Source organism: Thunnus thynnus, chromosome 4, assembly GCF_963924715.1.
Source record: "Thunnus thynnus chromosome 4, fThuThy2.1, whole genome shotgun sequence".
In the NCBI taxonomy this organism is placed as follows: domain Eukaryota; kingdom Metazoa; phylum Chordata; class Actinopteri; order Scombriformes; family Scombridae; genus Thunnus; species Thunnus thynnus.
Window position 1 is genome coordinate 4,609,841 of NC_089520.1, and position 27,118 is coordinate 4,636,958.

At 36.2% G+C, this 27,118-nt stretch overlaps 2 protein-coding genes and 1 long non-coding RNA gene across 3 annotated transcripts in view; all 3 read right to left on the reverse strand.

The window, feature by feature from the left end:
• Window positions 1-2,487: 2,487 nt before the first annotated feature.
• Window positions 2,488-25,496, reverse strand: LOC137180947 (polymeric immunoglobulin receptor-like). Its single transcript, XM_067586257.1, has 10 exons — window positions 25,246-25,496; window positions 24,469-24,529; window positions 24,290-24,361; window positions 22,701-23,009; window positions 9,076-9,396; window positions 8,446-8,760; window positions 5,203-5,229; window positions 4,945-5,028; window positions 4,485-4,540; window positions 2,488-3,547 (listed from the first exon to the last, which is right to left on the reverse strand). The coding sequence occupies exons 2-10, from the start codon at window positions 24,518-24,520 to the stop codon at window positions 3,239-3,241; spliced, it is 1,545 nt and encodes a 514-aa protein (XP_067442358.1). The 5' UTR covers window positions 24,521-24,529; window positions 25,246-25,496; the 3' UTR covers window positions 2,488-3,238.
• On the reverse strand, window positions 9,963-14,266 carry LOC137180956 (uncharacterized). The gene is made up of 3 exons (XR_010928093.1): window positions 14,128-14,266; window positions 11,061-11,369; window positions 9,963-10,050 (listed from the first exon to the last, which is right to left on the reverse strand). It is a non-coding gene; the product is annotated as an uncharacterized lncRNA (long non-coding RNA).
• Window positions 15,688-27,118, reverse strand: part of LOC137180951 (polymeric immunoglobulin receptor-like) — a 34,017-nt gene continuing 22,586 nt past the window's right edge. The window contains exons 3-8 of the mRNA XM_067586263.1: window positions 21,303-21,620; window positions 20,673-20,987; window positions 19,194-19,226; window positions 19,000-19,068; window positions 18,562-18,608; window positions 15,688-17,637 (exon numbers count right to left, since the gene is read on the reverse strand). Coding sequence (XP_067442364.1) covers window positions 17,377-17,637; window positions 18,562-18,608; window positions 19,000-19,068; window positions 19,194-19,226; window positions 20,673-20,987; window positions 21,303-21,620 — 1,043 coding nt within the window. The 3' untranslated portion in view covers window positions 15,688-17,376. The remainder of the gene's footprint in view (window positions 17,638-18,561; window positions 18,609-18,999; window positions 19,069-19,193; window positions 19,227-20,672; window positions 20,988-21,302; window positions 21,621-27,118) is intronic.

The following is a 27,118-nucleotide window of genomic DNA, read 5'->3' on the forward strand; positions in this document are numbered from 1 at the left end:
GAGATGTTAAACTAAACTCATTTTTACTTTGATGTTCTATTTTAGCGTACAAGCCTGACACTGATGTTGCCTAATGCCTTTACTTAGAGTGTAGATGATGGTTGATTGTGTCAACAGCTGCACTGAAGTCCTGAAGAACCAAAACAATTCTCAAAATCAACAACTGACTCTTTAATAAGAGGTGCTCTGAAACCAGACTGAAATACAGTCTGTGTTTTAGTTCAGACAATGTTGCAACTGTCCAAAAAAAACACAAAAGCACAAACAAACAAAAATAACCATTTACATTTTGCTATACATGATTTACAAAAAAGACACAAGGTAAAGGATGAACAAAGATAATTAAATATATATCACTATTATGTTCAGGCAAGCAAGGGAAAAAATAGTTACATACATATAGAAACAACAAATGGACAACATACAATGGATACAACACAAATGCATACAAACATACAATACAGAGTGCAGAAATAAATAATTTATGAGTAGAAACATGATAAGTCACTCTATATACATACAGTAGGTGGTTATTTATATTAAATTCAGTATGTGCTGAATCTGGTGAGAGTATCAACACTGATGTTGTGGTAGACAGAGCCACAAGTATGCAGAGCGTAAAACAGGAAGGAAGTGAAAGCCACAAACAATTCAAGAGACAGTCCCAGCTTGTCTGAAACACCTGCTCCATGTGAGCCTACTTGTTAGTTTGCTCTTCCACTGGCCCCCACCCCTGCATGGGCCCTAATATCCTTCCACTACAGTAATAATTAACATTGGGGGGGGGGTCAGGGGGACAGGATATGGTCTGTAAGACAGAAGCCTCCCCAGGGGGTTGTAGAGGAGTTGAAGGTGGCTCACACTTCCAGAGGATATAATTAGGAAGTGGAAACCACTTATACTGAATCACATCTGTCCGAGTGATCATTATAAGCAGATGATAATAATAATAATAATAATAATAATAATAATAATAATAATAATAATAATAATAATAATAATAATAATATACTTTATTTATATAACACTTTTCAAAAACAAGTTTACAAAGTGCTTTACAGACATGAATGGAATAAAAATGTAAAAAAAAAAGCTCTCAGCCCTCGGGACTGAGAGCAACAGCTGGTCCACAGATCTTAGAGAACGAGCTGGGGTGTAAGGGATGAGAAGGTCAGTGATATAAGATGGGGCTAGGCCCTTCAGAGATTTAAAAACAAGCAGTAAAATTTTAAAATCAATTCTAAAAACCACAGGTCACCAGTGCGATGAGGCGATCCGTGGTGCGGTCCAGCAAATAAGGAGCTGCAGTAATCTAAATAACTAGAGACAAAAGCATGAATGAGTATTTCAGCACCACTGAAAGAAAGAAAAGATCTAATCTTTGCAATGTTCCTGATTTGAGTGATAGCTGATTTGGTGATTTTGGTGATTTGAAAAATTCAAGCCTGAATCAAAGATTACATAACATTTGTTTTCTTTTTCCTAATTTCTCTTGCAGATTACCATCTAATTGACATTTGTATATTTATTACATGAATATAAAGTAATGAAATGAGCGGCTTCGCTATTTACTGAATTTTATTGACTGTTTCAAAATACAGAACAGCTGTTTCAAACGCTTGTTGTTTCGCTGCTGCATCTTGTTGGTTCGTTTTTGGCAGCTTGTCATAACCTTCAAGGAGACTACGTTTTTCATTGAGAGAAGATGACTTTTTCCTTTTCTTTTTCCCGTCATGATTTCAATGTGCACGCATCACCAGCCTCAGGTAACCAGCTGGCAGGCTGACGAGTTGTGTGTTTAGGCTGTGGGGGTGGGAGGGCCGCAGTGGCGCCGCAGCAAGAAAGTTGAACCAGAATCAACTTTTGGAGAAACGCAACCCGTAACGCTGTACAACCCTGCCATGAGGGAAGAAAAGTTCCGTAAAGCAGCAGAGCTGGATAATCAGTCTTTGTGGATTCATCAATATGAAGAACTCACATAGTCGTTAAATGAAGTGGTAATGAGAAGAACAGATTCATTTGGCTTTAACACATTTTTATTTGGTATTTGGAGCAAAATTTATCAATCAACTAAACTACATACATAAACTACAAACAAGTAATTGTTGAGTCAGTGGTAGCAGCTACTCCTTCAACCTTTTGATTTATTATTCAACACAAACCCAAATCTACACTTCAGGCTACTGTAGCTGAGCTAGGACAGGCTCTTGTATTTTATTCCTAATCGATGGAGCTAGAAAACAATTAGTCAAAAATGGCACCAGTGCAGCAGGAATACAAAGGATGCCAAAACAAAACTGGAGTTCTGAAGCTAATACTAATATTTTAGAGATATGAAAATCATTTATTATACAATATTTTTTCTTAAACATAAACACATAACATAAAAACATCATAAAGAGTAAATCATTGTTAACAAGCTTTGTAATAAGTGGAACATTTTACAGTTGTCACTGGGCTGCAACTAACAACTATTTTCATTATCAATTAATCTGCAGATTATTTTTTGGATTAATCGATTACTAACTTAGTCAATGGAAAGTAAAAAAAAAAAAGTGAGAAAATGTCATTCACAATTTCTCAGAGCCAACAATGATGTCTTCAATTTGCTTGTTTTGTCTAAAATGTTAAATATTCAATTTACTGTCATGTATGACAAAGAAAAACAGTGAATTGTCACATTTGAGGAGCTGGAACCAAATATTTGGCACTTTTGATTGAATAATGACTAAATGGATTAATTGATTATCAAAAAGTTGCAGATTAATTTTCTTTTGATCAACAAATTGATTAATCAACAAATCGTTGCAGCTCTAGTTGTCAGTGCTCTTTGGTGAACAAACTGAATTACCTCAGACATATATATTATATTTGACACTTCTGTACTGCAGTTCCTTGTTACTTATCGGCTACTATATACAACAATATATACAACAAGCATATACAACAATACCAAACGGTCTGTCTGAATTGAACTCTATTGTTGATTTAAACTGTCTCACAGTTGAGCATAAGGACTCATCTAGTCTCTACAAATCAGTCCTGTCACCAAACTTTGGTGACTTAAACAATGTGGAAGTGAATCCTGTTTTAAGTTGACTGGGCCCAGAAACTGAATATCTTGGGGTGTTAATTCCTACAGTCTGAGCTGGGCTTCATTGTAAACAATCACAAACCATCAAAAATGAATCTTTATCATTTATTTTGTAAATTTAATAAATTCCTGCCTGGGTCTTCCTTATTGCTGTTGTGTCTTGTTGACTGTCAGTAAGAGAGGATCCTCTGAAGTCTTTGATAGTTTATAGACAGTCAAGTAGATTGGACTTTGGCTGTTCCTCACAGTAGAATATTCACAGGCAGAGGAGCTGGGTCTGGGGATCAGCGCCTCACCATTAGCTTTGTCAGTGCTGCTTTGAAAGATGATGGTGGAGTAATGCATTGAGGCGCAGGGGTTTGTGGGAAAGTTGGCAGTGGCATAAATCGTCTCCACTGCATTTCCTGAGCCTGTCTCCTGGAGGCGCTCCTGCACCTCCTCATAGACGTTATCCTTCCAGGGAAGAACAAAAAATTGAGTGAGTAGTTGATATTCAAACATACAATAACTATTTGGTAGATGGACACAGTGTCAGTGTGATGACTCATTGCGCTCCCTCAGTAGAATTTACTCAATGACAAAAAACTCTGTTATACTTATATATGGCTATATGTCTTATTTAGTCATGCATGTTAATAATGGAAGACTAAACACTAGGTGCATTTCCATCCATAGAATCACAGAAAATTCAAACAAATCCTGAAATATCAGATTTTTTTTTTTTAAAGGGGACATAACATGTTTCTAGTGATTTTCGTTTATTTATATACTGTTATAATGCTGGCTGTCTATGTTAAACATGGTCAAAGTGTTCAGAGCAGGCTGAACACTTCTATTGCAGAGTTACCTCTACTTCTCCATCAAATTGACGTCACATCGTTTGCGCATTCCCACAAACAGCCATCTGTTCATGGATTGTTCACGTTGTCCACTCTCATATTTCAGATCAGCTTAACAGCACTGATAGAACCACGCACTAAAACAAACTTTCTGTTGCTGCTGATTTTCTGGAAAGTTGGTTAAAATGTGTGCTTCTGTCTCATGTCAGAGGCTCTCCAGATAACAGGTAAGAGATTTGTTGGTTTGTTGGCTGTCAGAGGTGGTAATACACTAACTGAATCAGAACACTGTAAGTGGAATATTCATCAAATTCAACAAATCTGCCACATGTTGCTAAAGATAGAGTCTGTCATTGCACTGCAGTGAAAACATAACACTGCATCGTTGTGGCCAACTGACAGTTTATCTCTATGAAACAAGAGTCCCGGGAGCTTATATTCACAAGCGTAATACTTAAAAGTCTGGCATCATTTTTGTATTGCTCTTATTTTTCTGACAATATGAATACCACCTATAAAGTACTACCACACACAGACACATTTATACTAACCTCTCTGATGTGCTGTGCTGCTGCTCCATTCCTTTTGGGTTTTGAACATGAAAATCCTGACAGAAAAAGAGAGAAAGCAAGAAAAGAAAGAGAAGAAAAAAGGAAATGAGCAGAAGGATGGAAGTGGATTAATTTCAGCACTTTGCGTCAAGTTGTTATCTATACAGTTGCTTATCTATGTAGCTTAGAATCTATCTCTAATTATCTATGTAGTTTGGTTTCACTGAATAGGATTTAAGTGTGCATCCCCCAAAATGAGTTATGATAATAGGTCGACAAAATTTCAACTTACAGACATGATAAAAGTCATGTCTATTAACTTCTGACGTCTTACAGTTTGTCTGCTTTGTTTTTTTTAGACATCACATCTCCACAGGATAGAGGAGTACATGAATGTGGTATTGTGTGTACAGTATGCATGTGTGTGTTTCATGTTCTGCAGTCTGGTAATGAACCTTACGTTTGTTGATGAGGATCACAATTATCACAAGCAGCAGCAGCAGCAGCACAGCTCCACAGATGATCATTATTACCTGAAAGTCTCCTGAAAATAAACCACACAACGCATAAAATGTCCAAAACACAGTGAACACATGGAATTATCACTCAAAGCTGTCTGTGTCAAGAAATTTAACAGGAATTTACAGAAATTAAATCATCAAAAAAACTTTCAAACACGTAACATTTAAGGTTGAAGATATCAAATGTGCTTTCTCACCATGATTCACAGATCCAGGTGTTGCTGCTGAAAGCAAAAAAAAAAATGCATTCAGGTTGTACGTGTGCATTGATAAATTAACAATGACAGAAAATGAAAAATGCAATTTTTCTAAGCCTGACAGATAAAACTGTTTATTTATTCAGTATTTTTTTTATCTTTTTTTTCTTGTTTCCTCCCCTTTGCCATTGTTTATTAATATATCAAGTTCAGCCAAAAACACACAAAATATCTAATTAAATGTTATTTAATTAACTAAACAACAAAACAATGAATACATGAAAGAAAGAAAGTAAGATGAGTGAATTTGTGGAAATTGAACTTTGTTGAACAAATGGCTTTTTGACATGACACAGCAGGAAAACCACAGGTGTAAATAATAAAATGAATGATTCAGGGTCCTGGTATTGCACATGCTGGCTCAGTGTCACACTGTCATGGTTTACGGGGACACTTGAATAGAGCAGAGCCATTGTTAATGTTATTAGTGACACCTGTACTTTCCTGCTGAGTCAAAATATCTGCCATTAACTTAATGCGGCCCCTACTTTTTCAGTTTGTTCCATTTCCTGTTTTGACTCTTAACTTCCTGTTGCTATTGCTGGCTACAGTAAATACAATTAAAGAGTCCTAATCGGTTCACACAGCACTATACATTTCTCAAAGCTGGGAACAAAGTTGCAAAGTTATGTTTGCTGTTAACTAGCTTACTTTATGTTGTTGTAGCTGTTTCTATGATTCAATTCAACTTTATTTATATAGCACCAAATCATATCAAAAGTTATCTCTTCACATAGAGCAGCTCTAGACCGTACTCTTTAATTTACAGAGACCCAACAATTCCTGATGAAAAACTTATTTGAATTTTTCACAAACGATTCCTAAACCAGATGGTTTTATTACTTTGTTTGGTCTGGAATCTGATTTATCAAAATATATTAAAGCATCTTTTCACCCAACTATGTAATATAACATATTTTATTGATAATATTAGCTTGTTACACAATAAGAAGCCCATGCCATTTTGAACTGCCACACTCAGGTCACGTCTGTTATAAACACAATAAAACACAAATACCAATCTGTTGTAACAGTAACATGAGCAGCTGTGTGGGACAAATGATCTAATTGGTGCATCTATGAAAATAGTGCTCGATGTTTTTCAGACTATTGTAAATTAACATTTCTTGTGCTCTTTCAGCTCCTCTAAAGTTCATTAATTAACAAACAGACAAAAACCAAAGAATGTAAAAAACAATTCCCTGTTTTGAATGAGGTTATGTGCCAGATCTGCTGGTTGCCTGGCGACTGCTCAGAGCCAAGAAACAGTTCAGCTTGTAGCCTCATATTAGCTTCAGCTGAACTTACATTTGTATTTTTACACAGCATGAGGAGAATGGATTTTGTCCCCCTTCTCTTAAAAATCTGCTTAAGGAATGGATTTCTTCACCACAGATCACAATTACATGATCAATGACACCTCCAGTGTGTTTATAGGCATGTGAGGCAAAGTTTAAGTGTGAATAATAAGGGATAAATATTGAGCAACTTATAATTTTAAAAATTAACATGTGTAGATAAAGCGAACAGAAACTTCAAAACTGATCTGTTGTTAAGAGCTTTGATTGAACATGTTGCTGAAATCTGGTGAAAGGGACGTGCAGGAAATGAGATCAAGAGTATAAATAACAACGACTGTAAGTGTTCTCACTCTGTCAGTCAGGATATCACAGTTGACTGTGGTTTGAATAGAAAGCCAAATGCTACAGAGTGGCTGATCGCACAAAGCAAATGGCTGTAATGTTGCATGTCTGTAGTGAAAACACACTGAACCATTTACAGTTCATAAAAACAGCACACACCCTGAAATGCAGATGATTGCAGATGCAGTAAACACAGTTAAGATCAACGTCTGTGGCTGTTGTTGGTGTAAAGCTGTAGTTGAAGCAGCTAATTAAAAAAAAAGTTTGGGGTAATATTAAGATCATAATCTTTGGTTGAGGTTAAAGTTAAGGTTTGGTTTAAATAACTGCAGCTTTTGGTAAGTTTGAAATATGTTTTGTTTAAGAAAAGGAAATGAAAATGTTCTGCATTAGGAGAAAAGTTGTTAGAGTTGAAGATTAACATCACACCCTCCTGTAGTATGAGACCACTTCCTTTTATTGGTTTCCTCCTATGATTTTGTCGAGTCTTGTTGTTTGACACTCAACAGGCGGAAAACACATATTTATTCAAACAGCTTCATAAGATGAAATATCATTAGTGCTGGGGTTTATGGCCAAAAAAAATCAAATCTCAATTTTTTTTAGCTTAATACCTGCAGACTGCTGCTAGCTAGCGTTAGCTACACAGCAGGTAGAGACAAACTGAACAAAGTGTAATCTGGGAACTGTTCAGTCGACTCCCAGCACTTCAGCTCTTGTAATTAGAGATGATACTTTGTCAACAAATACAAACTGAGTTCACAGTTGAGTCATTTTCAGTCTGTCCTTGTTGTAGATGAGACTGTTAAATTCACTACAAGACAGAACCAGCTAGCCCATCAATGAACTCGCCTTCTGGAGTCACGACAGTCCTGTAAACTGCAGCTGGTGAACATGAAGTGTAACTAATCATGTCACAGTTAACGGGACTGTTGTGACTCAAAACAGCTCATGTATCATCTCCGTTACTCTTTGACTAAAAATAATGTGCGTATTGTAATAACTAGACATTTTACATATCGTGCAAAAACACACTCGCCCTTTACTGTAAATCAAACAGTAATCAAAACTGTGGCTTTCTTTTAATGCTAGCAATCATTCAGCCTCCTACAATCTGAACCAGAGTCAGATTTTGGTTATACTTGAATTGAAGTCTTCAGTCACTACTTCTCTGCATACCTTGGACATGCATGGACCCTCTTACACATGCAGGGATATTTGCACATACAGTACAATGCACATTAATGTACAATCAGATTTAACCACTACAAATTGTGTTTACATGTCTCTTTTTCCTTTGTATCTACTTTTGTAATTTTTTCTTGTACGGGTTTTTTATATTGTGTTTAAAGTTTAAATTTTTATAATTTTCATAATTTTATATTTAATTCTCAATTTACTGTTTATTATCCATGGTGGTCAGAGGTTACGCCAAAGTAAGAATTTCATTGTACAGCGGAGTTGACTGTTCTCTGTGCACATGACAAGATTTGAAGTGAATCGAATAACTTCATAGTAATAAAATAACACGTCCACTCACCTACAGTCATCTCCAGTTTGTTGAAGAATGTTTTACTGTGTCTATTGTCAGTGTTTACTCCTCCACACCAGTATGTCCCAGTGTCGTCTGTTGTTACGTTTCTCACAGTTATGGTGATATTTCTCCTCTTTGTGTCATCCTCCACTGAAAACTTCCCAGTGTTCGTCCTGGGCTTTGAGGTGCTCCATAGAGGTTGACATATAGACGGATCTTCTCCCTTACAGATGAATTTCTTAATGGGAGCACCTTGTGTGTAATTACACCAGTATGTGAGATTTTGTCCTCTAGTTGGGGATCTCTTGAAGATTTTAATATCTGTAAATAGAAAGACAAAGACAAATTCTAATTCAAACTCTTTGGCATTTTTGGCATCTCACTTTCTTTATTTCACTTCAACTTTCACTTCATGTTATCTGCACGCATATTTACATATTTTTTATGATAGTTGTTTTTTTTACTAAATATCAAATGTCAGCCAAACTGCCAATACAACATGTGAATGTGTATAAATTTGTGTTAACGTCTTTTAAATCACCTGTTGTGTTGAGTCATGTTTCACTGATAAACAGAAAATGAAAGTCAGAAAAAAGCCTCTAACCAGTAGAGGAGAGCTGAATCTGTATTACTCACTTTTAACCTCCAGTTGTATTTGTCTGAGTGAAGCTCTGTAACTTTCTTCCTTTGATTTGACTCCACACCAGTAGACACCAGCATGCTGTGAGCTCACATTACTGATGGACATGTTGAAGCTGTTGGTGTCTGTGAGAGTGAATGTCCCGTTTGACTTTACAGAAGATTGTGTTGATAAAATCTCCTCACAGATTTCATTGTTGTCTTTGCAGACAAACTTGACATAGTTGTATTTTTTAGGGAAATCACATGTGATGGTGGTTTTAGCTGTTCTATACGCAGTTTGATTAAATGGTGTAAATTGTGTGCAGACATCTTTCACTGCAAAGAAAAAAGAAAAGTAAAACATGTTGGAAATGTATCAGCACGCTCATACACAGTAAAGGGTGCATCATGTGCATTTATCTATTCATTATGTCTGCCTCTCCTGTCCTGAAATGTTTGCTTCATAGCAAATTGATTTCCATTTTTGCTAACTTGTTTAGCTCTGTACAGTAGAAAGTTGAAAGAGAAGCAGACCTCACTGAATGTGAAACATGTTCATACTAGAGTTACTTTGTTGTTCATCTTCAAAATAGACAAGCTTTTTAAATGTATTGACTTAATTATTCAGTCTTCAGGAAAAGGTGAATTATTTTCTGAATACTTTGTACCCTATCACCCAGAGACTAATGTTAGCAAAGCACCCAACCGCACCATGAAACTGACCACACTGCAGCACTTTACAAAACTTCAACCAACTGGAGAAGTGGAGAAAGTCGGCTGCTGTGCAAACTGAAGACAGAACATTAACAACACAGCGGAGTGCTTCGACCAACTTCTGTTTTTACAAACTACATTAAACCAGTGATGTTGGTAAGTAAATGACACTTTCATTTCATTATTTATTTTTAGGGAAATCACATGTGATGGTGGTTTTAGCTGTTCTGTATGCAGTTTGAGTAAATGGTGTAAATTGTGTGCAGACATCTTTCACTGCAAAGAAAAAAGAAAAGTAAAACATGTTGGAAATGTATCAGCACGCTCATATACAGTAAAGGGTGCATCATGTGCATTTATCTATTCATTATATCTGCCTCTTCTGTCCTGTAATGTTTGCTTCATAACAAATTGATTTCCTGTACATTAGAAAGTTGGAGGAGAAGCAGACCTCACTGAATGTGGGAAACACACTAGTAACTTTGTTGTTCATCTTCAAAATAGACAAGCTTTTTAAATGTATTGACTTTATAATACAGTCCTCAGGACAAAGATGAATTATTTACTTTGTACCCTATCACCCAGAGACTAATGTTAGCAGAGCACCCAACCGCACCATGAAACTGACCACACTGCAGCACTTTACAAAACTTCAACCAACTGGAGAAGTGAAGAAAGTCGGCTGCTGTGCAAACTGAAGACAGAACATTAACAACACAGCGGAGCGTTTCGTTTTTTCCTCTCCTTACTCCAAAATACACAGACCAACTTGTGTTTTTACAAAAGACATTAAACCAGTGATGTTGGTAAGTAAATGATACTTTCATTTCATTATTATTATACTGAAGAAGACTAAGATGCTTCCAAATGAATGCAGTTCACTTTTCTAAATCAAAAAGCTGCAAACTTTCACACCCTTTTCTCTACTTTTTTCTGTTATTCAGACGTGACCTTCATCAAGACCTTTTAATTTAAATGTCACTCATGTTTCATATTAAAGTTCACTGGACACAGGACACCAGTGAATGGCACACAGTGTGTTGAATTGAATCGTGACACAAAGAATCAGAATCAAATTGTGAGATTCCCAAAGATTTCCACCCCAATGGGATAGATATACTGTAATTATAACATGCAACCAAAATACAGATACATTTCTGAAATGTCTTTCAATGCCTGATGCCTGTGTGTTGTGTTGTTACATTTTTGTTAGTTTTCTTCATGTTTTCTTTGTGATGTTTTGTTAAACTTCACTCTGTCTTTGATACAGATGCAGCATCTCTTACCAACTTTCAGTTCCGGTTCATCAGGTTCCTCAGGTGGCTTAAGTCTTTGGTAAAATTTACAATTGTACTTCCCAGAGTCATCATGTTCAAGTTGTTTAATGGCCATCCTGAGATTTTTATTTCTTGTATCATGGTACAGGGAAAATCTGTCATCAGCATCCCACACATCCTTTGTAGTAGTTTGTATGCTTGCTCCTCTGGGATTAATAACCTCTATCTTTTGATATTCCTGATCTTCTCTTGGGTATTTGCAGGTGAGTTCAACCCATCCTCCTTCACATCCCTTCACTTCAGATGAGACCTCACAGCCTGTTGATCAGACAAAGAGAAAAGTTCTCATCATGTCAGACACTGAAACAATCCCAGAACAGTCTGAATAAGAACCGTATCAACAAAACATCCACTGTCTCGTCATGCTGGTAAACAGACTTTCTGGATTAATCAATAGATCACAGAGTTGTTCAATTAATCTTGTTGAACGTGTATTTTATTCATACATATAGTGTTTTTGTTTTAATTTCTTTATAGATTCTGAAAGGCCTCTGCTCCTAAAATCTAAGTTAGTATAAAGTTATGAAATACATTCTTTGTTGTACTTTTTCAGTGTAACAGCAACTCTGCAGCCTGCCACGGTGTATTTTTTGGTTCTACCACCAGGAGTCGCCAAAGTCAGGTTTTCAAATCCCAGTGGCTTTATGATTCAAGATAAGAATTGAAATAAGTTTGACTTTGTATTTTATCCTTGACAAATATTAGGAATTTTTATTTGTCAAAAATGTTTGTGTCAGTGCCTGTTCACCAGAGGAGTTTTTATGCACTCAGTATCTTTTCTTTAACTACTGTGTTATAAATGATTAATACTGAGTGCAAAACAGGTGTTTTTACCAGTCCCAGCGACCCGTACATTGTTTAAAAGAAAAATCCCCTCCAGACATGTTTTAAGACATAAAAATACTTTTTCCACAAAACATTGAATTACTTTTTAATGTTTTTTTTTAATTACATCTATTCCCTTTCCCTCATTAAAAACCAGAATCTTTGACGATGTAAATATTGTTCATTTCAAAAGTCAACTGCTGGACACCAGATGTCTCCTCCTTCACTGTAAAGTTCATTCCCAGTGTTTGTGCACTGGAGGCTTCAAGTTTCCACATCACACTTGTGTAAGGGGAAAACTGGACCAGGATTGGATACAAACTATTTGTGATGTCACAAATCATGCTTGTAGGCCCACCTCGTAAAATTTGATTTTCAGTGAGCTCAGAGAAACTTTCCACATTCAGCAGATAAATGTGAAAACAAACTCTGCACATGCATCATTCTGCACAGTGAAGCTCAAACATTCAACTGTTCAATACTAACAAGCTAGTCCACCAACCAACACACACTGTAGCACTTTAAAAAATTTAAACCAACTCCGATTGAAGAAAATTACTCCTTTCATTTCTAAAGCACTGTGACTGGTTTTGGATAATGGTAGGTTTCCCTGGTGCTAACGGTGCAGCAGAGAGGCTGCTCTCCACCTCTGGAAGGTTAATAACAACACAATGAAGCAAGTCGCCTCTCCCTTACTCCAGAGCAGTTAACCAGTGATGTCGGTCGGTAAATTACACTTTCATGTAGTGAAACAAAACTAGCACCAACTAATTTGCTTCACTCACCTGCCAAAAAAACAACGTTAGTAGCTGTAACATTCACTAGCAATTTGACTGATGGACAAAAAAAGTTAATTTTGCACTCTTCTTTCATTTCATTTAACAACAATTAGTTGCAAACTGTTAAATTAATCACCAACTATTTTGATAATTGATTAAACATTTTGAGTCATTTTTTCAGTCAGTCCAAATTCTCTGATTCCAGCTTCTCAAATCTGAATATGTTCTGGTTTCTTTAGTCCTCCTATGTCCCATGACAATAAACTGAATATATTTGGGTTGTAGACTGTTTGTCAGGACAAAACAAGACATTTGAGGACGTCAACCTTCGGCTTTGGGAAACACTGATTGACATATTTCACCATTTTCTGACAGACCTTGATGACCAATCATCTTAACTGTCAGTTATGTCTCATATCGTATTTCAGTGGACACAAGTCAGTTGAGTAAGAGCCTTAAAATAGTGCCCCTCTTTCTATTTTTCAATGGAGAATCAATTCTGAATCAAATCGTGATACAAAGAATCTGAATCAAATTGATCATTATTAATAATCATTACAGTAATAGTATAATATGTGTTTTATTGCAAAAAGATTAAATTTCCACCTCTGCTCATTTCTTTTGGTTAGTAGCAAGTGGTCATACAGGTTTTTTCAGCTGTTGATTCTACTGTAACATTTATATACAAGTAGAACAGTGAATTTTCTGTCTAATTAAGAATATTGCTGCCACTCTGACTGCAGCTGGAATCGTTACCATGAGTTCGGTTCTTACACCCTTTCGAACATACAGACAGGAAACGTTTTCAGGAGTTAAAATGGCCACCGAAAAAAGCAAAAATATCACAGATGTGATTTTTAAAGCTGCTCTTGTTGTCTCTCCGTTTAGGCATCACAAAAAACAAGTCTGAATTCTTTTATCCTTGATAAATTAGCGTTATTTTTACATTTCATATTTAATTGTCAAAAAATATCAGAAATACATTTAAAAGCATCACTTCCTGTGTGCAAAGGGATTTTTACAGGTTGTCAATATCCAAATCAAAAACATCATCTTTGATTGCTGCGTATTCACATCACATCAGATAAACTACCAGGCAGGAAAGAATAAAACCTTCTGACAGACTATAGATTGCATCACTGTTGAGTTGAATAATTACCCAAAATATTTAAATATATCTATATAAATGAGTTGTACTTTAGTGTTGGTTAAAGTTAGTGAGCTTTTTTAATAGTACTATACTGTAATAATAAATAGACTGCTACTGTGGCCTGTCTTAAAAAAGTTGAGCTGTAAGTGAAACCACAGAACAGGATGTATAGAAACTGGTTAATTGCTGAAGAGGCAGAGCTGTAACAGTTGTCAATCCAGTCTCTAAAGTCAGTAATCAGGCAGTAATAAACCTTTTTTACCTGTCATCAGTGAGAGGACGAGCAGAAGGAAACTCTTCATGTTGTTCTTGGGTAAAGAAATTCTCAGTGAGATTATTTAACTCTAGTTGTTATGTTGGTTCCTCTTTTCATTTCTGACATTCACCGTCTGCACAGTTGTTTCTTGAGCTGATATTTTAGTGAAATGTGATCCGCCCCCACTTCTTATCATCTTCCCCCTGTTCTTCTTTTTTATTGCAGCACTGTGCTGTACATCATTGTTCACCTGGGGCCAGATGTGTAAACAATGTGTACGCAAATAAAACATGCATATAGTAATTAATTAAACTTAATATTGATTAATTGCTTTGTGTGATCAATTTTATCATTATTTTATTTTATATGAGACATAATTTTATTTTGCTGTAAATAATCTTTCTATCTTATTCTTAATTGTGATCCTGTTTTCAACATGAGTTCTACAAATGAATCATTGATCACACTTCTGGTGTTTAAAAATGATAATGAGATATTACTATTTAATGACAGCTGTTGTGGCTGTTGGAGAACTTTGCTGCAACACAAGCAGTTACTTTCCTTCCTGTTTGTTTAATAGACAGATCTACAGACTGGTGGAGCAGACAGCATGTTTGTATGAAAACAGCTGATTCAGGTCGTGTCTACATTCAGTTATGGTGAATTGTGGGAGTGGAAATAAGACTTGTGCACCAGCGCCTAGCTCCTCAATGACTGAGGTTTGAAAACAGAACTCTGACGAAAATAACGTGTCTGCATATTTCTGGCTTTTTGCACACACAGTTTTAGTCTTGAATATATTATATATATTTTTGAGTTTGAGTTTTATGCATCTGGCCCCAGAACTGCACAGGATTAAACCACAGGAAACACCTGCAGGTGGAGTTTTAGTTGATTATGAACTTATTCACCATGCTAAATTTATAGTAATAATATTAAATGAATGGACTGCTGTTGTAGTGAGTCAGCAGTATTTTATAAATTGTCCCTGACTCTAGCCAATATCACTGTAGAAGTTTAACTATTATGTAGTTTATTAAAGCCTTCACCTTTCCTATACTTCCCTGCATCCACCACAGGGAACATTTCAGAAATCAGGCCCCTCACCCTGGAAAAATTGAAAAAGTCATTCATGCTCAGATCACATCAGCTCTTATGACACCTTGTACACCTGCCTCTCAGTCAGTCTGCACTAGCTCAGCTACAACTGACCCAGAACTCTGCAGTTAAAAAAGACAAACAGTCAGTAACACATTACACTGGTTTATAATGCAAGAAGGAGCCTCCAACTTATGACGTGTAGCCTCCAACAGTTCACAGATAAATGTACAATCTTGTTGAAGGCAGTAGGAGCAGATTGGCTTCAGATAGACTGTTGCACTTTAGTGGTGAGAGTGTGGCTGTCAAAGTGATCAATCTGTGTTAGCCGATTATGTTTTGTGTAGCGACTAATGGAAACAAAGTAAAAAGTGTCTGAGAGGCTGAATTCAGACCTTGTGTGCTTGACTGTCTGCTGAGATCAAAAAGATACATTTAATAACTTTTATTGATGAAAAAGATCAACTTATTACAAAATATACTCAAAATAATAACAGCAATCAAAAGCAAAGCTGTGGTAAACAAAAATACAGCGACCCACTTACCCTCTCTCTCTCTCTCTCTCTCTCTCTCTCTTACCAGCCGCCATGCAGGTAAAGAGCTGCTTATATTAACTGTGAATATCATAGTGACCTGATTCTATCAATAATCACCATGATTGTGCATTAAATAATGACAATATAACAAATATAACAGTAACAAATAACCAAAATATACACCATCACAAAATTACTTATTTAAAATGAAATTCCAAAATCACTATAACTTCATTTATGGCTCCTAAACTTGGTGCAAAATTTTAAAAAGCATCTTATTAGGCACTTCTTTTATCTGTGTTTTCTTGAAATAATGTCATATTTTCTGGTTTGTATGTGTTCTATATTTTGTCCATTTTGTTTGTATGTTGCCATCTTGTTTTATCTTTTGTCTTTTGTGTCTGTCCGTAAAACACTTTGTAACAATTGTTTTGTGTTAAAGGTACAAATACGACTTATAATATCAAGTATGAGATGAAGACGACCACCTGCTGTAAAGATAAACCTTGTTTAGTATCACTATAAAAAACATGTTTCATACATGAAATAGAATATTAAAAGAAATTTACAAGAAAGATATTGAAAACAAAAAATGATTAAACAGTGATAAGTGTACAAATACATTATGAAAGTATGAAATGATGCAACTTTTGTTGCAACTACTTGTTGCATAACAAATTGCACATAGTGTATACTGCATCTATGACTCCAGCTAACAATTATTTGTTTGTTTGGTCTATAAAATGTCTGAAAATGATGAAAAAATCCAACGTGATGTCTTCAAATTTCTCCTTTTGCCTGACTAACACACCAAAATCCAAAGATATTCAGTTTACTATCAGCTGGAAGCTGGAATCTGGACAGTTTTTCTTAAAATGACTCAAAACGATGAATCAATTATCAAAATAGTTGGCGATTAATTTTCTGTCAATCGACTAAACGGTTAATTGACTCATCATTGCAGCTCTAACTGCATTTATATACAGTATATTACATCCTGACATCAGTCTGAGGCTGATGGTGTGAGGAAATGTGACATTCAGGATCTTAACACACTAAAAGAAGTATTTTGTGCAGCAGTTTTGGGGAACAGTGGAGTTTGGGTGATGAACTGACATCCACACCTTGTCAAATAATCTTGAGTCTTTCATTCAGATCAGCTAGTCCTCCAACCCCTGATATACAGCATCATTCATTAAACCAGTTCTTATCCTGCCCCTAAACCAGGACTGACACATTAATATATTACCTCAGACCCCTGACCAAACAACTGCTATATTATTGATTAAAACTGTCTATTTCTTATATAATATTAAGTACACCTGTATGCAATCCAATGCAATAGTCCTGGATTAACTTCTATCATATAATATTAACTCAGCGAGGTGTTGTTTCAGTCCTTTTTGAGGTGGTGGTTGGTGGTGGATGTGTTGAACTGCATTGTTGGTTGCACATCAGGTAACTTGGTGTATATCAGTGCAGAAGTCCTCTGAATAAATCTTGATAAATCAAGCAAAGATGAACAATTTAATCTTAAACAATTTAAAAGTCTGTGTTTGGGTTGGAAAAGAAAAAAGAATGAACTGAAATCTTGACAAAGCTCACAGCCTGGAAACCTTCCTCAGTGCTCCTGTGGCTTGTTGACAGTAGAGTAGAGAGGGTTTTCAGAACACCTGGATGGGTGATTGACAGTAGAGTATTGACCATTGTCCTTCACAGTAGAGTATGTGTCACCACTAACTTCCCCTGGGCTGGTTGGATGGTTGATGTTGGAGTAATGCGTAAAGGCAGAGGGGTTGGTGGGATGTTTGACACTGACATAAATAGTTTTCAGTGCAGTTCCCGAGTCAGGCTTGTGGGGCTGCTCCTCATAGACAAAATCCTTCCAGAGCAGAATGAAAAATACAAGATGAATAGTTTACACACAATCATAACAATAAGCACCAACAATGCTAATAACAGAGGTTCTTAAAGACAGTTAGACCTCATCAATCATCTGGTTTGCTCCCAAAAACTGGTAACTACTCTTTAATCCCCAGAATTATGGCAAAAATAATGGAGGTGTTTCCTAACAACACACAAACACACAAAGCTGCACTGGGTCAAGAGCAGCCACAACATCTCCTGAAACTGAAGCTGAGGCTGAGTTTTTAGCCACGCTAACACCAGCTGTGGCTGGCAATGATGACCTGACAGTCCACCATGTTGGTCCAGACTCCAGACTGAAATATATCAACAACTATTGAATGCACTGCTATGAAATGTTGTACAGACATTCATGGTGTCTGGAGGATGAAGCCCTCTAACTTTGATGATCCACTGACTTTTCATCTAGCACCACTAGCAGATTGACATTTTTAGTTTTTAGTGATATATCTGGGATGGATTGCTATGAAATGTGGTACACACATATATGTCCCCCTCAGATTGAACTGTAAGGACTTTGGTGATCTCTTAACTATTCATCCAGCGCCATCATCAGGTCAAAATTAAAAATACAACACAACTCTTGTTAAAAGAAATGTGATAAGATGACGTCAAACCATCTACATGAATCTGCTAAATTACATGAGTTTAATGGTGGGACACTTTGACTGACAGTGCTTCATTTCTGGCAAAGAATCATTCCATAAATCACAGAATATACCGTAAGTATGTGTGAAAATGTCTGCATTTAATGTGCAACTAATAATGTAACCCTAACACTGAGGTTTCTGGCATTATGCATATATGGGTCCATTACATCCCACAATATGGATGCACACACACAAACAGTAAAGCCGTATACAAAAACATATACACTAACCTCGGCGTTGTCCAGTCCCTCTTCATTTGTTTTGTATTTTGAACATCCTGGCAGAGAAAAATTGAAAAATGTAAGAAAAGGAAGAAAACAAAGAAATTTAGCAGAAGAAAATGAAGTGGATCAGTTTCACACATCTGTCTCATTCAGAACCTACTGTACAACTGACCAGGAAAGAACTGACAGTGTTACACCTGTTGATGTTTGTATTCAGCTGTTTGTTTTCATTTTATGTGATTTTATGACTTGACCATTGTGTAGACTTTTTCCTAGAACTTTTTCCTACACATCCTTTCAATACTGAAAGGATGAAAAGATAGTCTGAACTTTTATGCTTTGTTTATTTATGCATTTATTAATTTATGTCATCACTGCTTTAACAGTATAAAAACTGTGTGTATGCATGTATGTTTGAGTGTTTTTATATAAAGAATCTCTTACGTGTGTAGATAAGAACCAAAATCAGCACAAGCAGCAGCACAGCTACACAGATGACAGTAATGATGATGGCTACAAAACCACACAACAAAAAGATGACCAGCATTAGTTAAACCACAATTAACACAGAAATCTAATCACAAAATGTTTTTCAATCATGTAAATGTAGGTTTCAGAAAACAAAAATGTTTTCTCACCATTCCTCTCAGCAGGTGAGCGAGTCTGTGGCACTGGAAACAGAAATAGAAACATCAAAGTTGTGAATGAAAGCAGAAATAAATTCTTATTACAGACAACAGCTGAGTAGAAAAAATGAGACAGGACCAGGCAAAAAATACATATATATATATATATAAATAAAATCTTTATGTATATATATAGAATTATTTCCATCAACTGTGTGGACTCGTCAGGTGTTTCATATCAACATAGTTTATCCAGTGATGGGGGTTGCAAATTAGCTTCAGCAAGATGCCGTCCAGTCATTACTGTTGCATTACTTCTTCCTGTGCAACGATATGTACAGGTGTACATCCTCACTCATAGCTTTTCCTCACTCAAAGTCTTTTCAGCACCCATGGTGTATAAAAGAGGCGTGACACACAGCTGGAATGTACAAACCATTTGTAGTGCTTCACACAATAAAATATGTAAAGGATAGCCAACATATGTGTGTGTGCGCGCATGTGTTAAATAAAATATGACGATGTATGACATCCATACATTCTCATATTATGACACATTGTAATTTGAATTAAAAGTAAATATATGCATTGTCATGAACACTGTTATGCTCATCTGTCAGAGATCATAAAATACAGCAGTAGGCTTTTGAGGCGTTATTTATCTCTGCTTCAGGATGTAACCACCATGAATCAATCAGAAAATAAAGTTTGATATTTCTCTACCACCACGCACTTCTTCAAATTCTCTCTTCCTCTTTATTAAAATGAATCGGGAAGGCGATGCCAAGAACGTTAGACTAAATTAGCCAGCCAAACCATTTTGTCTGCTGCCAATACAACATCTGAATGTGTATAAATTTGTGTTAATGTCTGTTAAATCACTTGTTGTGTTGAGTCGTTTTTCACTGATAAACAGAAAAAGAAAGTCAGAAAACCAGTAGAGGAGAGCTAAATCTGTATTACTCATTTTTAATCTCCAGTTGTATTTTTCTGAGTGAAACTCTGTAATTTCCTTCATTTGATTTGACTCCACACCAGTAGACACCAGCATGCTGTGAGCTCACATTACTGATGGACACATTGAGGATTGTGTTGATAAAATCTCCTCACAGATTTCATTGTTGTCTTTGCAGATAAACTTGACACTGGAGTTGTATTCGTTAGAGTAATCACATGTGATGTTGGTTTTAGCTGCTCTGTACGCAGTTTGAGTAAATGGTGTCTGGTAATTATGTTTTCATGTCTCTTTTTCCTTTGTATCTACTTTTGTATTTTTATCTTGTAAAGGTTTTATATATTGTGCTTATAGTTTCAATTTTAATAGTTTTATATTAATTCTCAACTCAAGTTTAATTATCCATGGTGGTTGGAATGGAGCACAAAGTAAGAATTTCATTGTACAGTGCAATTAACTGTTCTCTGTGCATTTGATGATCAAGATTTGAAGTGAACTGAATAACTTCCTAACAATAAAATAACACATCCACTCACCTACAGTCATCTCCAGTTTGTGGAAGAATGTTTTACTGCGCTTATTGTCAGTGTTTACTCCTCCACACCAGTAAGTCCCAGCGTCGTCAGTTGTTATGTCTCTCACAGTTATGGTGATATTTCTCCTGTTTGTGTCTTCCTCCATTGAAAACTTCCCAGTGTTCATCCCGGGCTTTAAGGTGCTCCATAGAGGTTGACATATAGACGGATCTTCTCCCTTACAGATGAATTTCTTAATGGGAGCACTTTGTGGGTAAACACACCAGTATGTGAGATTTTGTCCACTAGTTGGGGATCTTTTGAAGCTTTTAATATCTGTAAATAGAAAGACAAAGACAAATTCTAATTCGAACTCTTTGGCATTTTTTGGCATCTCACTTTCTTTATTTCACTTTAACTTTCACTTCATGTTATCTGCACGCATATTTACATATTTTTTTATGAAAATGTTTTTTAGTAAACATCAAATGACAGCCAAACTGCCAATACAACATTTGAATGTATATAAATTTGCGTTAACGTCTTTTAAATCACCTGTTGTGTTGAGTCGTGTTTCACTGATAAACAGAAATTGAAAGTCAGAAAGAAAGCCTCTAACCAGTAGAGGAGAGCTGAATCTGTGTTACTCACTTTTAACCTGCAGTTGTATTTTTCTGAGTGAAACTCTGTAATTTCCTTCATTTGATTTGACTCCACACCAGTAGACACCAGCATGCTGTGAGCTCACATTACTGATGGACACATTGAAGCTGTTGGTGTCTGTGAGAGTGAAAGTCCCGTTTGACTTTACAGATGATTGTGTTGATAAAATTTCCTCACAGATTTTATTGTTGTCTTTGCAGATAAACTTGACACTGGAGTTGTATTCGTTAGGGTAATCACATGTGATGGTGGTTTTAGCTGTTTCATACGCAGTTTGAGTAAATGGTGTCTGGCAGCCATCTTTCACTGCAAAGAAAAAAGAAAAGTAAAACATGCAAAACTGAACATTGTAATACTTTGCTAACACATGTTGGAAATGTATCATCACGCTCATATACAGTAAAGGGTGCATCATGTGCATTTATCTATTCATTAATTCTGCCTCTCCTGTCCTGTAATGTTTGCTTCATAGCAAATTGATTTCCATTTTTGCTAACTCGGTTAGCTCTGTACAGTAGAAAGTTGAAAGAGAAGCAGACCTCACTGAATGTGAAACATGTTCATACTAGAGTTACTTTGTTGCTCATCTTCAAAATAGACAAGCTTTTTAAATGTATTGACTTAATTATTCAGTCTTCAGGGAAAGATGAATTATTTTCTGAATACTTTGTACCCTATCACCCAGAGACTAATGTTAGCAAAGCACCCAACCGCACCATGAAACTGACCACACTGCAGCACTTTACAAAACTTCAACCAACTGGAGAAGTGAAGAAAGTCGGCTGCTGTGCAAACTGAAGACAGAACATTAACAACACAGCGGAGCGTTTCGCTTTTTCCCCTTCTTACTCCAAAACACGCAGACCAACTTGTGTTTTTACAAAAGACATTAAACCAGTGATGTTGGTAAGTAAATGATACTTTCATTTCATTATTATTATACTGAAGAAGACTAAGATGCTTCCAAATGAATGCAGTTCACTTTTCTAAATCAAAAAGCTGCAAACTTTCACACCCTTTTCTCTACTTTTTTCTGTTATTCAGACGTGACCTTCATCAAGACCTTTTAATTTAAATGTCACTCATGTTTCATATTAAAGTTCACTGGACACAGGACACCAGTGAATGGCACACAGTGTGTTGAATTGAATCGTGACACAAAGAATCAGAATCAAATTGTGAGATTCCCAAAGATTTCCACCCCAATGGGATAGATATACTGTAATTATAACGTGCAACCAAAATACAGATACATTTCTGAAATGTCTTTCAATGCCTGATGCCTGTGTGTTGTGTTGTTACATTTTTGTTAGTTTTCTTCATGTTTTCTTAGTGATGTTTTGTTAAACTTCACTCTGTCTTTGATACAGATGCAGCATCTCTTACCGACTTTCAGTTCCGGTTCATCAGGTTCCTCAGGTGGCTTAAGTCTTTGGTAAAATTTACAGTTGTACTTCCCAGAGTCATCACGTTCAAGTTGTTTAATGGCCATCCTGAGATTTTTATTTCTTGTATCATGGTACAGGGGAAATCTGTCGTCCCCATCCCACACATCCTTTTTAGTGGTTTGTATGCTTGATCCTCTGGAATTAATAACCTCTATCTTTTGATATTCCTGATCTTCTCTTGGGTATTTGCAGGTGAGTTCAACCCATCCTCGTTCACATCCCTTCACTTCAGACGAGGCCTCACAGCCTGTTGATCAGACAAAGAGAAAAGTTCCCATCATGTCAGACACTGAAACAATCCCAGAACAGTCTGAATAAGAACCGTATCAACAAAACATCCACTGTCTCGTCATGCTGGTAAACAGACTTTCTGGATTAATCAATAGATCACAGAGTTGCTCAGTTAATCTTGCTGAACGTGTAACACAGGTGCCTTTTTAACCCTACCAGTCCCAGCAACCAATCCACTGTTTAAAGAAATATGTTTTAAGACATATGAAAATACTTTTTTCCACAAAATGTTCAATTACTGTTTAAAAAATCCTTAAAATTATATCTTTTCCTTTTCTCTCATTAAAAATCCAGAACCTCTGAATATATAAATATTGTTCATTTCAAAAGTCAACTGCTGGACACAAGATGTCTCCTCCTTCACTGTGAAGTTCACTCTCAGTGTTTGTGCACTGGAGGCTTCAAGTTTCCACATCACACTTGTGGAAGTTACAAACTAGTTGTGAAATCACAAATCATTTTTCTTACATAAACATGTTAAACTGAGTTTTATGGTGAGCTCAGAAAAACTTTCCTCATTCAGCAGATGAATGTTAAAACAAACTCTGCACACACATCAATCAAATATCAATATGTCAATCAATAGCCCTGGACCTAACAAGCAAAATGAACCATCACTATTAGTTTTAACCCTTTCTTGTAAATAGTTATGCCCATCCAAACATGGTTTCTCTTTTAAATGGGGAAATAGGCTATAAACAGTTAATTGAATAGTTGCTTTTGTTAATTATTCTTTATGATCATTTAGCAAACTGTTTACATTCTAGGTGTTCACCCTTGACCTCTATTAAATCAAAAAGGTCAGTGGCATAGTTTGACCTGAGTAAAAGTGGAGTAAAATATAATTTGAGAACCGTAAATGTTTGTTTTTCTTTGTCAGTTTATCGCCTGTGTTGTTTATTAATTATGAAGCTGTTAAAAGCTTAACGTTGCTGTCAGTTCCACGAAAAACTTTACAGATTTCACTCATCAATTGTATGAAACTGTTTTAAATTTATATAGTATATATATAGTGGACACCATCAAAAATGCATTTTGTGATATTTGTGATATTTATAATTCATCATAAATCTTGAATGGAATTATTCACATCAAATATTTATCTTATTTTCAAACAGTCCTGGTTGACATGAAATAGAAAATGGGTTCATATGCACATACATGCCATAAACAGGATATAAACATAACATTTATCAGTCTGTAATATCTGTAATCAGGTATTAGTAAACTTTTTACCTGCCGTTAGTGAGAGGATGAGGAGAAGAAAGCTCCTCATTATGTTGGCCTTCGATGCTGAGATCCTTCGTCCTCGAGTGTTAACTATAGTTGGTTATTTCCTCTTGTCACTACAGTTGGTTTGTCTCAAGTGTTGTGTTTCATGAATTTCTGCTATATTACCTAAAAACATCACAAACCTTTGTCTGTCCTTCCCCTTTTTTTCTGTCTCAACCTCAACTCCTTCCTCATTGTTCATCGCTACTTGATGTCGACAGTAAACACCAAATAAGTGGTCAGAAAGACAGAGAAAGAAAAATACACTAGAATACACGTTGGGCCGTGCTGCAGTCAAAGTGCTGTTATTGTGCAGCAACATGATGCAGCAATACCTTTACCAGAGGACAATTGACACGGATATATATTTTCCTGAATATTGGAGATTGCATGTGGGAGACAACTATCACATCCTGTGTCCAATATGTGGTGCTTGAAAACACACATTAAATGTATGTTTTGTTGCTGCACATCAAATTTAGATCACACACTTTAAATGTTACGTAAATCAAAGGAAGTTTGTAACATTAGGCTTGCTTCTTGTTGCCACCAGGCTGTGCTACACAAGTGGGTCATTAATGCAGCAATACATTAAGTCGACGTTACCTCACATGCATATGCATTGTCATGAATATCGGATGTTAAATACCACTTCCTGTTTCCACTATGTGGTGGACACAGAAACACCCACTAATTATATGTCATGTTGCTGTATGTCGTGTGTAGACCACACCATGTAAATTCCATGTACTACATTATCCATTACAGGAAACAGGTTAGGCATAACCCATGATGGCTAATTTCATAAGTCAGACCCCTGATAACTTGTAGTCATGTGGCCATGTGTTTCCGTCCAAATGCCGACAGAAAGCACTATAAACCTCAAAGTATCTAAAAAAGAAATCATATATCACACATACCCTCAAGTATTTCTCTTTGAAAACCTGGTAGATTTCTGTACAGGATTCAGGAACAAATTGCTGAATTGTTGATATTCCCACTCGTAACTGGTAAGAAAGACTGCTGAAGCTTTCCCCTGTAAATATTAACAAGTACATAACTCAGTTATCTATACTACATGGTTCCAACACCTTTTCCAAGGTCAAATCAAGCACTTTACAGGCATTTCAAGGTGCATTTTCAAGCTTTTCCAGCACCTTACAGCTGTGGCAAATTACATATTTATGTACAGTATATACGTTATATACAGTTACTGATTATTGCACTTCTCCATCACATTGAATTAGACGTAACCCTTAAAAAAGCATAATATACAAACAAAAAGTGCTGTAATGTTAAATATAATGAAACCTTGCCTACCTGTTTCCAAGAAGCGCAGTGTCATCATCAGTTGTTCTCCAATAGAGATACAGTCCCAGTAGTTAGTGTTTTGCCTCTGGATGATTGGACTGATAAGTTCCTTCAACACGTGGAACTGGACAGGAGAGAGCCAAGCAAACTTTTTTAAATTGGAGGTTTCATTTAACTCCAACTCTAGACACAGGTTCGGGAAAGCCCCTTGAGCCTGCCACTTCTGGCATATCACTATGCCCAGAAGTGTGTTTACTGGGAGTTAAAGTGGATGGATTGAAATCTGTAGTGACACAATGTCTGATAACATTGGCTTTCCTTTCTGTGAAAATGATCATTCTTATGAATTGGAAAGTAAAGAAATTAAATTGTTTTTGTTTTAATCACTGGCTAAAGGACTTCATAGAATTGATAATGATGGAATGTGCAGCCTCAGCCCTGCAGGGGCTTTATAGAGACAATGGCTTAGATGGACCATGGACACTTATAAAAGACTATATAAATTAAAGCTGCAAGCAGCGTTGGTCAGGACCTCGCACCGTCGGGATCAGATCATTTTGCGTTTTAAAAATGACGGATATTTCTTACAGGTGTGGTGTGCTTTTATTTTGAAAGTTTGATTGACATGTGTACTATCAGCTGTGTGGAGATAATAAGAATGGGGATGCTTTAATTTTGAAAGTTTGATTAACCTGTGTACTGTCACCTGTGTTGAGATAATAAGTATGAGGATGTTTTTATTTTGAAAGTTTGATTGACATGTGTACTAGCAGCTGTTTGGAGAGTAACTCCAGCTGGACACAGAAAATTCCTCATATATTTAAATGGAGACAATTAGCAAACCCACACCTTTTTTAACATTTACTGCTTCCACATAGTTATAGCTACAGACTTCATTGGAACTTTAAATGAGTCAAGAGACTTTGCCATACAAATTTTGAATTTAAATGTTTTTACTATCTTTTACTGTTTTAGTTTTAAAGGTTTTTCCTGGTACTGCTCAGACTTTATAATGGGTGTGTATTGCGGAATGTTCCAGCCTCTAGTGAGTCACATGACCATGACAGCGCAAGATGTCTATATTAAAAAACAAAACACGTTCTCCTCTACTCCATCTATAATCTATTTGTTAAATAGATGAGCTGACAGACATTTGAATTTTCCTTTGGGGATGACTAAAGTATTTTTTATGCATGTCAAAATCATAAAACTCAGGAAATTTCGTTATCTTTCGATCTGAGTAGGTGTTAAAACAGTCGAACACTAAAGTTACACGACTTTGTCCAGCAAGTACTCCTGGCGCCGTACATCTAAACCATACAGTCTAAACGTAGGACACACATAAATTGCAATCAGGCAGATTTCTCAGAGCCATGGAGACAAGCCTTGTAATTCGTCAGCTTCCAGAAAGTTCCAGAAAACGCCATTTGATTGACGTGATTGGTGCTGCTGATGGTTCGATTACTGTGATTGGGCGTCGTG